Source organism: Eumetopias jubatus, unplaced genomic scaffold (assembly GCF_037043125.1).
Source record: "Eumetopias jubatus isolate StellerSeaLion01/CBP00866 unplaced genomic scaffold, mEumJub1_p1.0 scaffold_7, whole genome shotgun sequence".
Lineage (NCBI taxonomy): Eukaryota > Metazoa > Chordata > Mammalia > Carnivora > Otariidae > Eumetopias > Eumetopias jubatus.
The window spans coordinates 15101030-15116355 of NW_028274813.1; the positions used below are offsets into that span (position 1 = coordinate 15101030).

Sequence of the window (15326 nt, forward strand, 5' to 3'; positions counted from 1 at the left end):
AGGAAAGGCCTTTTTCTGAGTGCTTTGAAAACCTCCCAGAAGCCAGAAGCCAGATATTTAGAACTGATTTAGAACTGATTTAGAACTGATTTTCTGCCGACGTATTCATATAAAATGCAGTGTTTACATGTCCAAGAAGTAAGTACATTTCCAGACAAGATTGAGAGAAGCCACGTATATGAAACACAAATGCAGTAGCTTTTCTTTCACATGAATAAAGACTGTTGTCCTGCATGGGCATGTTTTTGTCCTAAGACAAGCAATTCATCTCACAGACAGAAAATAAAGTTCTACATTTTTCAGTTCTCCTAAGCGAAAAGCCGTAAACGGGCTAAATACTGTCTTTCCTGTATTACTCTGATGCTGGGGTTTCCTGCACGCCACACACCCTGCACACCTCTGCTCATGGGCAGCCACCGAGTGCTTTCAGTCAGGTATTTTCGTCCTGGGAGGAATAAATAAAAATTTCCTCTAGAGCATAGTATCTGTAATCCGGTTATCTAGCCTTACCTTTTCATTACCATTTTGACGTTACACATTTTACACATTTCCTTAATCAAGAGGATACATTATGTGGGGGATGGGAGCTAAATAAGATTATGCTTATGTCCGAAAAATGATGTAAAAGTAAAGTCAGCTTAAACAGAATGACTGGAATACTGTGTATCTTAAAATTGCTGTAAAAAGTATTAGGGCCTCTTTTTTTTACTATTCTGCTTATAATTTAGTATTTATTTCAAAAATGATTTGGAATAGCTAATAACAAATGTTTATTTGGGTTTGGGTTGTTATCAGGTCAAAAGAAGGGGGAGCAGTCAAACTGTGGGATCAGGAGCTGAGACGGTGCCGCGCCTTCAGGCTCGAGACCGGACAAGTCACGGACTGTGTTCGTTCTGTGTGCAGAGGCAAAGTAAGCTGTTTCTCGAGCCATTACGGGGCGGCACAAAGTAGAGGACACTTACTCGTGGGGTTCTCTCCCCCTCGGGAACTTGACGAGTGGTAGACAAGAGGCGTCTGCTTGTTGGCTGGCCCCGGCCTCCCTGGGCCGGCCAGAGCACAGGAAGCTGCCCTCCTGTCTCCGTACTCTAGGTCGGCCTCCATAGGTTCTTGAGTCCACTGACTCAGCTGTGGTAGGCAGGAGGGAAGTTTCTCGCCAGTTGACTCATTCTGATTAGAGCAGCTTTTTTTGTTTTTTGTTTTTTTTTAAAGTACTCCCGCCTCCCCCCCAACGTGGGGCTTAAACTCACGACCCTAACATCAAGTCACTCACTCTACCAACTGAGCCAGCCCAGTGCCCCGTCTTTTTTAAACACACATTCCTATAAAAAATTTTGACCATGCATGAACTTGCAATAAGCATGTCATATACATGTATTATTCTCAGTCCATGTATCTATTGGTTAAATTTCCCTTTTAACTAAAATCCAATACTTTCTTCCTGTATCCCAGTGCACTTACACGTCCTTGGAGCTCTTCAGATTAAGAGAGAGTCCAGGTCCAAACTTTGACTGGCAAAGCCAGGTGCTATGATTAGTTAGAGCACGGTTCTGTTCTTTAGCACGGACTCTGCCAGGCAGGCCCGCCCTGTGCTCCTGCAGATGTGCCGCTAGTCAAAGAAAACCACAGGAGCTAATGCCTGGCTTGCTCCTAGAGTACTCACAGCGGAAAGTTCTTGGAGAGGAGGTCAGTAGGGTCCTTCTTAAGTCACTGAAAGCAACTCTTGTATTACATTAAATGTGTTGGTCCCATTTGTGTTTTAGGGCAAGATCCTAGTTGGGACAAGGAACGCAGAGATCATTGAAGTTGGAGAGAAAAATGCAGCATGTAATATTTTAGTTAATGGCCATGTGGATGGACCCATATGGGGACTGGTGACACATCCTTCCCGGGATTTTTTCCTTTCTGCTGCAGAAGATGGGACAGTGAGACTCTGGGATATTGCTGATAAAGTAGGTACAGTTTTCTTTCTTAAAGTTATAATTTCTAAGGTCAGCTGAAGTTCTAAATTGCTAGCACTTAACTATTTGAGAACTATATTAAGAATTTTGAAAAGAAATTGGTTTACTTTGTAAGTACTCTAATATAGTTCTCTATAACTCTTGGTTCTTATGCAGAAGATGTTAAACAAAGTGAATCTGGGACATGCTGCTCGTACCGTGTGTTACAGCCCTGAAGGGGATATGGTGGCTATTGGAATGAAAAATGGAGAATTTATTATTTTACTGGTGAGCTCTCTAAAAATATGGGGAAAGAAGAGAGATAGACGATGTGCAATCCATGATATCAGGTTAGTCAACAAATGGAATAGAATTTTTGGTATATATATTCTTAAATGACCCGGGTTACATTCAAAAACAGGTCCTTAGCGCCTATAGCATTTAATCGCATCATAAATTGTATGCTGAAATGTGGCTGTTTGTATACTTACTGCTTGCTAAATTATCAATCCATTGGCACCAACCACAGTGCCTTATAACAGCATGTATTCAGGGAATGTTTGATGAGTAAGTATCACACTGGATGTGTCCAGCAAGTTGATCCGTCCAAGAATTATGTTCCACTGTACAGAAGAGAGCCGTCTGTCCTTCATAAGTTGTCAGCCTAGAGAACTAGAGTTATAACCCCACCTCTTAGTTGAATCTTTTTTTTAAAGATCTTATTTATTTGGCAGAGAGATGCAGAGAGGCAGGCAGAGGGAAAGGGAGAAGCAGGCTCTCCGCCGAGCAGGGAGCCCAATGCGGGGCTTGATCCCAGGACTCTGGGATTATGACCTGAGCTGAAGGCAGCCGCTTTACCAACTGAGCCACCCAGGTGCCCCTCTCTTAATTGAATATATAATCAATTAATCAGTACTCATCAGGGCACCTGGGTGGCTCCGTCAGTTGAGTACCTGACTTTGGCTCAGGTCCTGATCTCAGGGTTCTGTCCCTGCTCGGCCAGGAGTCTGCCTCTCCTTCTTCCTCTGCCCTTCCCCCAACTCTCTCTCAAATAAATATTTTTTAAAAAAATACTCATCAAACATCTATGCCCCAGAATCTGAATTAAACTTTGAACTTTTCTTGAACTTTTATATTCCAGTGTGTAAGCTTATTTTGACAGTGGTTACCCTTTACTGAGTACCTCTGTGTGATCAAGATAAGATTTTTGAATCCAGTTCTGTCAAAAGCTTGCATTCTTTTCATTAGTAAAACCCTTTTACACATGAAACCTTCCTCAGAATTTCAATATATAAACTTCCCGCAGGCCCCCGTTTCCCTAAAGAACCTCAACTGAATTGTCCCATGCTATTTCCCATGACCTCTAGGCACGTATTTCTCTCTCAAGATACTTCTAAACTTCAGGTAGTGTCACTTCATCTGATAACCGGAGGCAAATTAATCTGGTCTGTGTTTTTTGCTGTGAAGATACCATGTTTCCAGATGAAAGAATCCTATCTTGGTAAATTTGGTGTCCTATGTAACTTAAGAGTTATGTATTTGTTAGTGGCTTTTTCAAAACTTATCTTTTTAAAGCAAGCAGCAGATGAAAATTCAGGAGCCACTTAAAATTGAAGTGAAACACAAGCTTTTTGTTTCATGTAACACAAATATAATAATCTCAGTATACACAATCAGTTGTGTCTATCGGGTAAATCCACTTGGGGCCAGATCACACACACTTATTTTTGAGAGGTAGAAAGCAAGTCACTGGTCTTAAATGTTTATGTAATTTCATGTGGTCTTATGTGTCTTTCACGTCTTTTATTACCTCTCCAGATTTAGTCCAGATTCCCGGTTTCTGGCTGTGGGTTCTAGTGAGAACTCCGTGGATTTTTACGACCTAACATTGGGCCCCACCCTTAACAGAATCAGCTACTGCAGAGACATTCCCAGCTTTGTCATTCAAATGGACTTCTCTGCAGACAGCAGGTATCTCCAGGTATGGTACCAATACTATAAAACCCAGTTTACACTAGCTGTTCTAACACTGTTAGTGGATGCATTTAAAACTGAGTTTTAGGGGCGCCTGGGTGGCTCAGTCATTAAGCATCTGCCTTCGGCTCAGGTCATGATCCCGGGGTCCTGGGATGGAGCCCCGCATCGTCATCCGGCTCCCTGCTCGGCGGGGAGCCTACGTCTCCCTCCGCCACTCCCCCTGCTTGTGTTCCCTCTCTCGCTGTGTCTGTCATATAAATAAATCTTAGAACAAAACAAAAAAACCCTGAGTTTTAGGGGAGCCTGGCTGGCTCAGTCAGAGCATACGACTCTTGATCTCGGGAGTTGTGAGTCCGAGCCACACACTGGGCGGTAACTTTCTGACAGAACTCCTGAGTTCCAGAGCTTCTGAACTCTTGCCTTTATTTACTCTTCACCGTTTCTGCAGTAATACCCTATCCTTATTAGTCCTCCTCTCCATTTTTTCTAACAGACTTCTGTAGTCATTGTTAGTTAGAAATGCAAACCCGATCGCACCCCTTCCTAGCATCCTATAGCCTTCTGCTGTCTCTCACCTAGTGGAATTCTCGTCCCATTTTCATACCATGCAAGGTCTCCACTGGTTGCTATAAACGACATGTCTATGAAGTGCCTTCAGGAAAACCTGTTCTGGATCAGGCCGCCATGGACAGGATCACTTGGGCCACATGGACGAGGTAAGAACCGACTGCAGGTCAGCCAGGAAAACTGGAAAATCCTATTGCTCAACAGTTAGAGCCGTTCCACTAGGGAACAGTAGTTGAGTTTTATCTTTGTTACCATATCTTGAATTCTTCCTAAGAGGACGATGAAAGGCTTATGCTGGAACGCCTCTTCATCGAACATATTCCTTGAACACATTCCCATGCTTGATCAAGGTTAAAAGCCTTTAAAGATGCCCTGATATTTTCGTTAACACATTAGGTTTAGTAACAAGCAATAAAACCACATACTGGGTACTATTAAGCAATTGTATTATTTATCTAAAGGAACGCTGTCTTGCAGTTATTAGAAATGGAACCTTATAAATTTGCTATTTAACAGGTAGCCATGAGCAGTCATCTTTTTAATCAAATTCCTAAAGCATAAGCACCTTTTAAAGTAACATAATTAAGTAGAGATTAATTACCAAAAAACGTTTTTAGTGTGGTACATGTTTGCTATGGGTTTTCTTTTATTCCTTCCCTCTAGTATTCTAGGGGATGAAGTTATGGGAATCTGGTCCCGACACACTGAGAAAGCCAATGTCAACTGTGCCTGCGTATCTCATTCAGGAATCAGCCTTGTAACAGGAGATGACTTCGGCATGGTTAAGTTATTTGACTTCCCGTGTCCTGAAAAATTTGTAAGTTTGTGTCTGGTTTTGCTTTTTATGTAATTTTACTAGCAATTTAGACATCTGATCATTACTACTTCTTCCCCCACAATTTAATAGCTTAAATATGTTACCATCTCCTGATTTGGAAACACTTATGTTCCTAAAATTTTTTTCAAAACTTACTAAATCCCTTACTCTGAAGTAAGCTTTTAGAAATCATCTCCCCATGCCCCCAAGTAACACCATCTTTGCAAACTATCCTAATAAAGCTGTGATTAGCCTTTTTATCAAACCTTTACTCAGTTACAAAGTTTCAAATGCTTTTCCTCAGAGGAAAATGTTCAGAATACTACCCCAAGAACCTGGTTTGTGTTAGGTGCAGATCCATTAGCTAACATTAGTAACATTGGCTGTGGTCCAAACTGCCTACCTCTCTTCACAGCCCCTGTGATGGAGATCTAGGGTTCCTGATAGGAACCTCTGATTTTTGTGTGCCTCACATAACATCCTGAGCTTTGTTTTTCATTGTTTTTCAGGCAAAGCACAAAAGGTTCTTGGGTCATTCACCTCATGTAACAAATATTCGATTTACCAGCGGTGATCGACATGTCGTTAGTGCCGGAGGTGATGACTGCAGGTGGGTGACTTTCTCAGCCCAAGAAGAGCAGACTACCTCTTACTAGTTATTAAGAGATCTAGTATCACTATATTAGAGCACAGACTCTGTGAGTCAACAACAGAATAAGGTAGCATAACTGGCTGGCTCCGTGGCGGCACATAAGGTGGCAGTACAAAATAAAAGGAGTTAATGAAAAATTTTATACATTTGATTTGAAAGCTCATTAAGCTTCTGAAAATCTAGAAAAATAATGAACTCACTGCTTTTTTTTTTTCTCTGATTGCAGTTTATTTGTCTGGAAATGTGTACATATGCCTCACTGAAAGATATGGATGCTGAGGAGACCAGAATTACAGAAGAGGAAAAACTAACAACAACAAAACAAAAACAGAACCAAACCTTGCATGGGCAAGTGGTGCTAACTTAGGATTGTTAACAGGGATAAATGCCCAGAGTCATCCAAACAGAAGACAGATAAGTTCAAGATATTTGTTGTGTGCACTGGATAACTGTCCATAATCCATACACTGCCAGACAATTACTTTAAGAAAGGATTGAATAAATACTCGGTGAAAGCCAGCCCCCCCAGTTTGGGGGAGTGTGCAAACTTGGCAGACCTGCTAGGAAGGCTTAGGGGACAGCGCCTCTCAAAAAACAAAACCTTAAAAACCCAAGTTGCTTAAGTTTCATCCTCTCTTTAGCAAAACTGTTTTTCTTTTTTAGAATTTGTATTTTATTTTCAAGGTTCATTACTTAATGACTTATTTTATCCCTTGTGTTTACATAAGGAAAGGAAACACAGCATCACCTTAGAGGATCACAGTTTTTAAAAGGCAAACATTATTTTCCCTAAGGAAACACACACATAAGCTTTACTGGAGAAGATAATGCTACTTAAGCATCAATAAACCTCTTTTTATAAAGGACATTTTTTTTTTCCTGGCAGTTTTACATTCAGGAACAAATCCAAAGTTAGTAATATATGATCACTACATTTTCATTTTTGAGCTGTCGATCCTTTTCTGTTCGGAAGTCATCTCTATGGCTGAAAAATTAAAACATTGATTATAGCCTCATTAATGAAAAAGTAGTATGACGAACAGTCCTTTTCAGTGGTGTACAGGTTAAAGTTCTAGACAGCAGTAGTAGTTAACTGGGAGAGCATACCGAATATTTGAAGATGTAGTGTAATAGAAACACTTGTTTAACATGTAGACCGAAGTGTTCAAGGTCACATTTATTTACAAAGTCGAACAATTTAGTAAGCTCTTGAAATAAAATTTTTATAGCTTTTTTCTCTACTGGAAAATTTATTAGATGTATGCCACCCCATAGGCTGACCTCCAAAAAGAATGAATACAGGTCCACTTGTAAAGCTTGTCCATTAAAATTCCTTTTTGGTGGATTAGGGCTTAACTCTTAGATATTTATCCCTATTCACTTTAATGCTGCCAAAGATCAGTACTTGCCGTTCAGGAATTTGCTGTTTAGCCTGTCCGTAGTTTCCCGAAGATGGGAGATTATGTAGATTGCTATTTAAAAATATATTTTTCTAAGTGTGAAAAAGTTTAAGATGCTCTATTGGTCCTATGAATTTTATTTTAATGTGTTAATTATCTTTGTAGCATAATAGACCCCTTCAGGTTTCTGGAAATCTCAGTCTGGTTTGACCAGACATGAAGATTCCTGATACCTATTTTGTATGCCCAACACCTTGTAAATACTGAAAACAGAACTGTAGGCTGAACTGTATCACAAAAAGCCTAACCAGTGATTGAACATGGTCAGTTTTAAAGCTCTGAACAGTAGCTGTGTCTGAAGGACTGATTAAGGCATTAAGAAGCTTGAGACGTAAGATCATATTCACATCAATGGATTCTCCTAAATTAAGCCCAATTTTAGACTTATACTAAATTTCTGTCCATGTATATTATTATAAAGAGCCATTCAATAAATTAAATTCCCCTGAACAATCCCCCCACTCACCCCCTCCATCTTTGAGCCTGTTCAAATTTTCCTTCTGAGCCAAAGCTTCCCAGCTTTTGACTAAAGAGAAATTCCATTTCTATTACAGTACATGTAGAAATGCTAATTATAACCTTAGGTAAACAATTTAGGACAAAAAATGCCCCCGCTGCATTTTTGTTCCTCCAGGTGGCCGGCCTGATAAGCCAGCTTTAATGACTGTTGTCAGTTTCACAACTAAAACTCATGTTGATTTTTAGTTCTCCCACCACCGCCTTGTTTATTCCAGCCAAGGGAAGGTGAATAACCAGGACAGGTTATGAAGATTCTGCCCTGTATTTTTTTTAACCCAGAGAATTACTTTTGTGTGCAGTATTTGACTAAGCTCCTCAATTTGTCATCTGAGATTTCTGGCCCCTTCAGTCCCGTTTCCGTACATAAGCGCACGCCAGAGCACATTGCATCTGCTGCCCCTGCCACCAGCCACCTTGTTCCCTCCCTTGTTGCGATGCCTTTTGATGGTGGTTCATTTTAAACATGTGTTGGACAACTTGGTCTAGAGTCAACCTTAGCTTGCCTGTAAAACACAGCAGCTGAAAGGTAACATTAAACCCTTAAAGGGGTTTCCAGGCAGTGTTTATTAGATGGCAAAAACTATCCGATTTTAGCACGTTCTTGACTTGTAAAATGCCTGAACCAAACCACTCAGGCCCTGTTTCCCGTTTGTGTTCTTTGTAGTGGAATTCTGAATGCCATTTATAAATCGTGATACTAAAAGTCTGTTTAGATTTCTAGAAATACAACTTAAGATGCTTTACATCTTTGCAGAAGAAATCTAAGCACTGGAATGAACAAACGCCTTAAATTCAGGAGTCTTGTCACCGCAGCCCAACTCGGTGAGAACTTGGTGCCATCCTGGGCACGGTCTTTCCTCTTCCGTGGTCCGTGGTTTCAAGGTTCTTCTTAGGAATCGGCACAGCGAAGTGCAACTTACAGATGGTTTAATAACTGGTTAATTCTTTCTTCTCCCAATGGAAAAGCAATGGCCACAAAACGACTGCTGGTTTTATGCTCTTAAACATGGACTTTTACACATGCTGTTTTGTTATCTCTCGGGTATATAACTAGTCAATGAACTTTTTTTTTTTTACACAGTTAATTTGGTCCTGAGAATGTTTGAGTCTTTATCTCTTTTGCATTAATTCGATCTGTTCTAGCCAACTTTTAGCTTTATTTTTTTAAAAATTGCTGTACATCAAGTCTTTAAGATCAGTGATCCGTTGGTTATTTAATTCTAAAACATCTGACACTTCTTGCCTTAACTATTTCAAAAACCACACACAGAAGACTGTGTACTGATTCAGTAGTCCGAAAGGTTAGTCCTGTTTTTGCAGTTTACCCATCTGATTTCTGTAATTAGTCATTTAAAATATACTATTTAAATCTAATTTTTACATTTAAAAAATTTTCTGTGGTTATTTCTGAAAATGTTACTTTTTCAGAATGTGAGAATATATGTATAATCTTGTGTTTGGTTTGTTTTCTGATACCTTCTGTATATATCATTGTAAAAAAACTTTTGTATAATTTTGTGATAATGCAGCCCCAAAATATTTATTTAAAAAGTGTATGTTAATAGTAAATGAAAGCATTTTAAGGAACTGTTCATTTTTTTTTTTTGCATTTGCCATTCTGTTTTTACCCGACCCATCTAACCAAAGCAGCACTCACAACCCAAGAAGCCTGTGTTATCATGCTTTTCAAACTAAATTCACTTTGTTAAGCTGTCTCCACACTTTTGGCCACTCCTCTGTTTAATCCTTGGGAAACGTGAACAAAATCCAACTTTTTAGGGTAAGGATGCCCCTCTCACTGAACACACAGCAACACTGAAGCCCCAGCGCTGACACTAACCTGAAACAGCAGTGTACAAACACGCCTCAAATGCTTTAATAGAATTTAGCTTTTCCTTCAACGGTCTTTTCATAGTCAAACGACAAAAAATAGCCAATGTTAAAACCACTTAATAAACTTACAAACTTGAAAAATTAGACACTTCAGATAGGCAATAAACTTCGTATAATGAAAGCAGTATATTCCAAGTTTCAAAGGTTTGACAAGTTCTGCAGAATATTTTTGCCAGTAGATGGAAACTCCACAATCTTCTGCCAAGTAGGACTGTCATTCACTGAGTAAACAAAAAATTGTAATTAACTGCTTTACATTCATACATACCCAGCTAAGGAGTATTTTCACACAACGAATATTTGTTCTACAGATTTACAATGTAAGTATCAGATTTGTAAATAATTATATAAAAACTACATAAAAGATAATAATGATGTGTATTTAAATTTATAGGCCACACTAAAACTTTCTTCCCATGTTTTACATCAGTAATGCCAAGAAAACTGATGTGAGATTTGTAAGCAGGATACACGCAGAAGGTAAATCTGATTTGGAGTTATCTCGGTGAATAACCAATCACTGGTAAAACGAAATTTGGAAACATTTTCCAAGGACCATGTATAACTGAAACAGTAGAGAAAAATCAAAGTGATCATCTCCCCCCAAGTCTTTACCTGGTTTGAGGTCGAATCCATTTCAAGGCATGTCGTGGTGGCACAGTAATGGTGGGATGATAAAATGTGCAGTCAGGTCTTGTACACTGAGTATTAAATCTGCAGTGCTAAATATAAACAACAGTCTCAACATTTGCAAAGCTAATACAAATAAAAAGGCAACCTGAAACATTTAATGGGGCAAGAGATACAATCTAACAATATTTTAATACTGAAACCTTGACAAATAACACCCCCGCCCCGACACAAGATTCTATTCAAAGATTTCAAAAGGAACCTCAGTATACAGTACCAACTTCTAATCACCCTGCTTATCAGCCCAACATCCCCTCTATCCATCGTGCCCCGGACACCCTCATTTATGCCCAACTGCAGTTGGCGGGGGGGGGGGGGGGGGGCGGGAAGTGACAGCCAGAGAGATCATTCACTCTGAGCAACTCAACAGGTGGAGACACATCCATCTTTATAGCACAGAGAAAATTAAAACCATCAGCACAAGTACAACTGGACTTCATCATCTCTGTTTCTGACACGAGGTGGGGGTGAAAAAACCCCACCCACATGCTTAGCTGCAGAGAGGAATGGAAACTAAGCAAAGTGAAGCTTCACTCTGAGAGCCTAGAACATTAACCTCTGGTTCAGACCACTTACCCTAAAGGACCAGATGGGAGCTCATACAACTAAGAACCTCAAGGTCTTAAAGACCAGAATATTAACAAAAACAGATTGGGGGGGAGGGTAGGCAAGGGAGGACCATGGACACACAAGATACTCAATTTGCTAGTGCTCTTCCAGGCCTCAGAATTGAAAAGTTGTCACTAAATCATTTTTTGGGAAAATGAAAATTCTTACTTTTGGATGATAGAAGGGACATTCCATTTTCTTACAAGCAGGGAAATAACGGCACAGCTGACTACTAGAAGGTGAGGCTGGTGTTGCAACTGCTGACAAATATAAGAGCAAAGATTGATCAAATTCGGCAAAATCATCTAATGCAATCTACTCATGTTTTTATGAAACCCATTTTAAAAATAGATTTATATATTCATTAAATAAAATACTTCAGAATGATACTAAATAGGCACACCTACTCTTTAAAGACTGGTTAGGTTAACTGATTCTAGCATGATAATTTCTAAGATTATTCCCTTTTAAACTCAGTTGATAATCACAAAATGTCATTTTCCATTTTTTACCTACTGTAGTAGTGCACAACGTCACTAACCTGGTTTTGGAGGCAGTACTGGAATTCTTCTATTCATATGAGTGAAGGGACAATCTGGTTTAGTACATTTTGCATCATATTTACAATTTGGATGAACAAACAAACATTTTTCAGCAAATTTACAATTGGGGAAGGCTCTATAAAACAAAAACATTATTCACATTTAATCTTCTCAATGCATTAGGTTTTGTTTGTTTTGTAGAGAGGCTCCTTATATTCCATTACTACTTTTTTGAGAAACGCAGAATAGAAAAAAGGGAAACTCAATTTTTTCTTAAACTATGCTTTATGCCCAATGTGGGGCTTGAACTCACAACCCAGAAATCAAGAGTCGCATGTTCTAACAACTGAGCCAGACAGATGCCCCGGGAAACTCAGTTTTTAAATGAGGCCAGATCTGGGACGCCTGGGTGGCTCAGACAGTTAAGCTTCTGCCTTCAGCTCAGGTCATGATCCCAGGGTCCCGGGATCGAGCCCCGAGTCGGGCTCCCTGCTCAGTGGGGAGTCTGCTTATCCCTCTCCCTCTGCCCTTCCCCGTTTGTGCTCTCTTTCTCAAATGAATACATTAAAAAAAAAAAAAATGAGGCCAGATTTCAAAAAAGGACACAGTAGTCTATTCCGAAGCCTAAGGTAATGAGATTTTCAACTCAAGCCATGACCATGAGAGACAAAAGGATTTTTTGTGTTAAGAATCATACCATTTCTCTGTCAGATCTATGTTTGTAGTAATTTATGAACTTAATATACCAAGCATAATATATGTGCAAGGCACCACTCCAAAAAGACTCAGTCTGTGGTCTCCCCCTCCAGGTACATCCATACTATTCTCACATCCAAATTTCTTAAGTCAAAACATGGAGACTCCACCTCTAGGACCAAAATATTTATTTTTTTTTAAATCTAAAAGCCCCCTCTCAAAGATCATGCCATTGAACCAGCCAACTGGTAAGGAAAAATTACACCCAAGTCCAAAATGTTTTGTCACATTACCTGCAACTAATTGTGTCCCCAGTGCCTTGAAAGCTATGGATATGTACATGAATACAATGCATTCAAACCAGGGCAGTTATATAACCATCTCCTTAAATGTACAGAAGCCTTCTCCCATCTCCCCACTCCCTCAAACAAACACACAGATATTACACAAGGATGCTATTCTGGGAGGGCAATGGTTAAGTGTCACTGCATTTAGTTATACAAATCAAATTCATCCACAGAAATAAAAAACAAACAGAACCAGCTCTAAGATCTAGAAATTAACCTGCAGATCAGAATCAGCTTGCTGCTGCTACTCACTTGCAAGGTGAAACAGGATGATGGTAAGCACACTCATCCCCATTTTTACAGGCAGGCCAGTACTTGCAACGCTCCAAAAGTTTTTCTGGTTTCTGGACCACACTCAGTTCACTCATCTCAGCTAAAAAGGGGAAAAAGTTAAAAGTATCTCATTTATTATGATCAATTCAGTATATGGCACCTTTAATACATTTCCCTCAAAACCCAGTCTTAAAATCTTATGTTCTTCCATGTCTATGATCATACAAAATAAAGGAGTCTGACATTCTGGGTAACACAGGCAAGAGCCTCCCAGAAAAGGTCACCAGGAAGCACACTGCAGTTCTCATTGTGAAAAGCAAACCAGACAGGGATGCTGCAACTAGAGCCAAAGTTCTCACCCCAAACCCCTGCTCAGTATTATTTCAGAACTGAATTAAAATATGAGGGGGGCGGGGAAGGATGTCCAAGTAGGGAGCCAATAAAATGAAATGAAAACTGCAAACACAAAGGTGAAAAAGAATATGAACTGGGGTGCCTGGGTGGCTCAGTCAGTTAAGCATCCAACTTTGGCTCAGGTCATGAACCTGGGGTCCTGGGATCAAGCCTAGCAGGGAGTCGGCCTGAGGATTCTCTCTCCCTCTCCGTCTGCCCCTCCCCGTCCTCATGCTCTCTCAAATAAATCAATCTTAAAAAAAAAAAAATGTGAACAAATTCTCACGTTCAGACACTATGAGTGGTTCATACACTAAAGTGTTCCCACTCACTGAGGTATACACAGTTCTAAGTCCAGGTGATAAACTCACATCAATGTGAGGAAAAGCTTCTTGCTTAAAATGGGTCACAAATGTCATTACCTCCAGGGGCCCACCAGATCACCCAGCAGTGAGCCTGGCTGGATAGGTGATCGGTGGCACAAAGCCTTGGGGTGGGGAGGAAACACAGGTGGGTAAGAGCAACCAGGAGAGCAAGTGCATGCACCATCCACAGGGTTCACTGCCTGCCTGCCACTCCCTCTCGGGGTTGTGTCCAATGACAATGTCAATTACTAGGGCGTGGGAGTGGGCCTGTGCTTCCAGACTGTCTCCGGATTCAGAGAAAGCCAAAAACCTTTTTATATGACATACAAAGCTTAAATGCAGGCAACTAATGCCCATTTAAAATGTAAAAAGGCCAAAAATTCACACCCAAAGGCCATAATGACCTGACAACTTCTGGACCAAAACACCCTAGCTTTAAAAAAAAAAAAAGCATCATGGGTGTTACAAATTAGGGTTCACATTCGTAACTATAAAAGCAAACATCATTTCAACCCCATTGCTCTATTCCTCTTGCCTGAGATCAGGCAGTTCAAATTTGGCTCTGTAACTTAGCTGAACTAGACCCTCTGGACAAGTCTTACCTAGTACCTCAACTTCAGTTTCCTTATCTATGCAAGAAGAAAATAATGTCTTCCTTAGAGTTTTATGATTGAATGGAAACAAAAATACAAAGTAGGCGACCAATCAAAACCTAACAGTGCAGCAGCTGGTATTCTGAGAACTTACTGATCTAGTGACCCAACCTCAGTCTTCATTACAGGAGAACAAGGCACACAAATCCAGTCCTGGAGCCTAGACAGGAGGACTATGAAAGGGCTACTGTAACACTATCCCAGGGGTGCCTGGGTGGCTCAGTCGGTTAAGCGTCTGCCTTCGGCTCAGGTCATGGTCCCAGGGTCCTGGGATCGAGCCCGCATCGGGCTCCCTGCTCGGCGGGGAGTCTGCTTCTGCTTCTGCCCCCTCCCCTCCACTCATGCTAATAAATAAAATCTTTAAAAAGGCCACAAAAAACCCACAACTATGTCTGATATAGTTTTCCATGCTACTTTTAAAATAGTAAAAGTCACTGTTTAGCTCCAGGATATAAAGGTATTCTTAGTCTCCAATAAAATCTTGCATGGCTGGAAAGAGCAGTTTTCTCCAATTTTAAGTGTGTCTAATATCCTGCCTGCAGGAAATGTGTCTTACCCTCCTCCTAAAGAACATACCTTAGACTATGGTATATACATGGGAACCCAGGCCAAATGAAAGAAGTTAACAGAATACTCAGGAACAGGTTGGCTGGAAAATGAAGTAGTTAGATACTCATGGGCAATATTAAATACAAGGAAACATTATCTTTCTAATGGAAATGTTGGGTCATATATACAAGAGGTCTCGATTCTGGTTTTCCCCAATGTTAACCTCATAAGCCATTAAAAATTTTCCTGTTTAAGATTAGGCAAATTCACTTTTTATTGCAAGCTATAAAACCTGTGCTGCCATTCCAGGGGCGGGGGAGGGCGGGGAATGCTGTTGACAGCATCCTTGAAACACTGGACAAAAAGCCAGCAAAAGCAATCACCAAG

At 40.3% G+C, this 15326-nt stretch overlaps 2 protein-coding genes across 9 annotated transcripts in view; one reads left to right on the forward strand and one right to left on the reverse strand.

Annotated features, from left to right (window-relative positions):
* EML5 (EMAP like 5) overlaps window positions 1–9003 on the forward strand; it is a 168139-nt gene extending 159136 nt beyond the window's left edge. The window contains exons 35-42 of the mRNA XM_028098102.2: window positions 796–910; window positions 1761–1949; window positions 2115–2287; window positions 3756–3918; window positions 4527–4630; window positions 5145–5298; window positions 5808–5908; window positions 6177–9003. Of these exons, the coding sequence (XP_027953903.1) occupies window positions 796–910; window positions 1761–1949; window positions 2115–2287; window positions 3756–3918; window positions 4527–4630; window positions 5145–5298; window positions 5808–5908; window positions 6177–6213 (1036 nt within the window). The 3' untranslated portion in view covers window positions 6214–9003. The remainder of the gene's footprint in view (window positions 1–795; window positions 911–1760; window positions 1950–2114; window positions 2288–3755; window positions 3919–4526; window positions 4631–5144; window positions 5299–5807; window positions 5909–6176) is intronic.
* A 926-nt stretch (window positions 9004–9929) lies between these two features.
* The window catches only part of ZC3H14 (zinc finger CCCH-type containing 14), a 47715-nt gene continuing 42318 nt past the window's right edge, over window positions 9930–15326 (reverse strand). For 4 of the 8 annotated variants that reach the window (XM_088024486.1, XM_028098088.2, XM_028098073.2 and 1 more), the window contains 5 exons: window positions 12959–13079; window positions 11663–11799; window positions 11290–11378; window positions 10438–10544; window positions 9930–10043 (listed from right to left, as the gene is read on the reverse strand). In XM_088024486.1, coding sequence (XP_087880612.1) covers window positions 10037–10043; window positions 10438–10544; window positions 11290–11378; window positions 11663–11799; window positions 12959–13079 — 461 coding nt within the window. In that variant the 3' untranslated portion in view covers window positions 9930–10036. Of the gene's footprint in view, window positions 10044–10437; window positions 10545–11289; window positions 11382–11662; window positions 11800–12958; window positions 13080–15326 lie in introns of all 8 variants that reach the window. The other 4 variants (XM_088024485.1, XM_028098080.2, XM_028098066.2 and 1 more) reach the window with 1 other exon arrangement.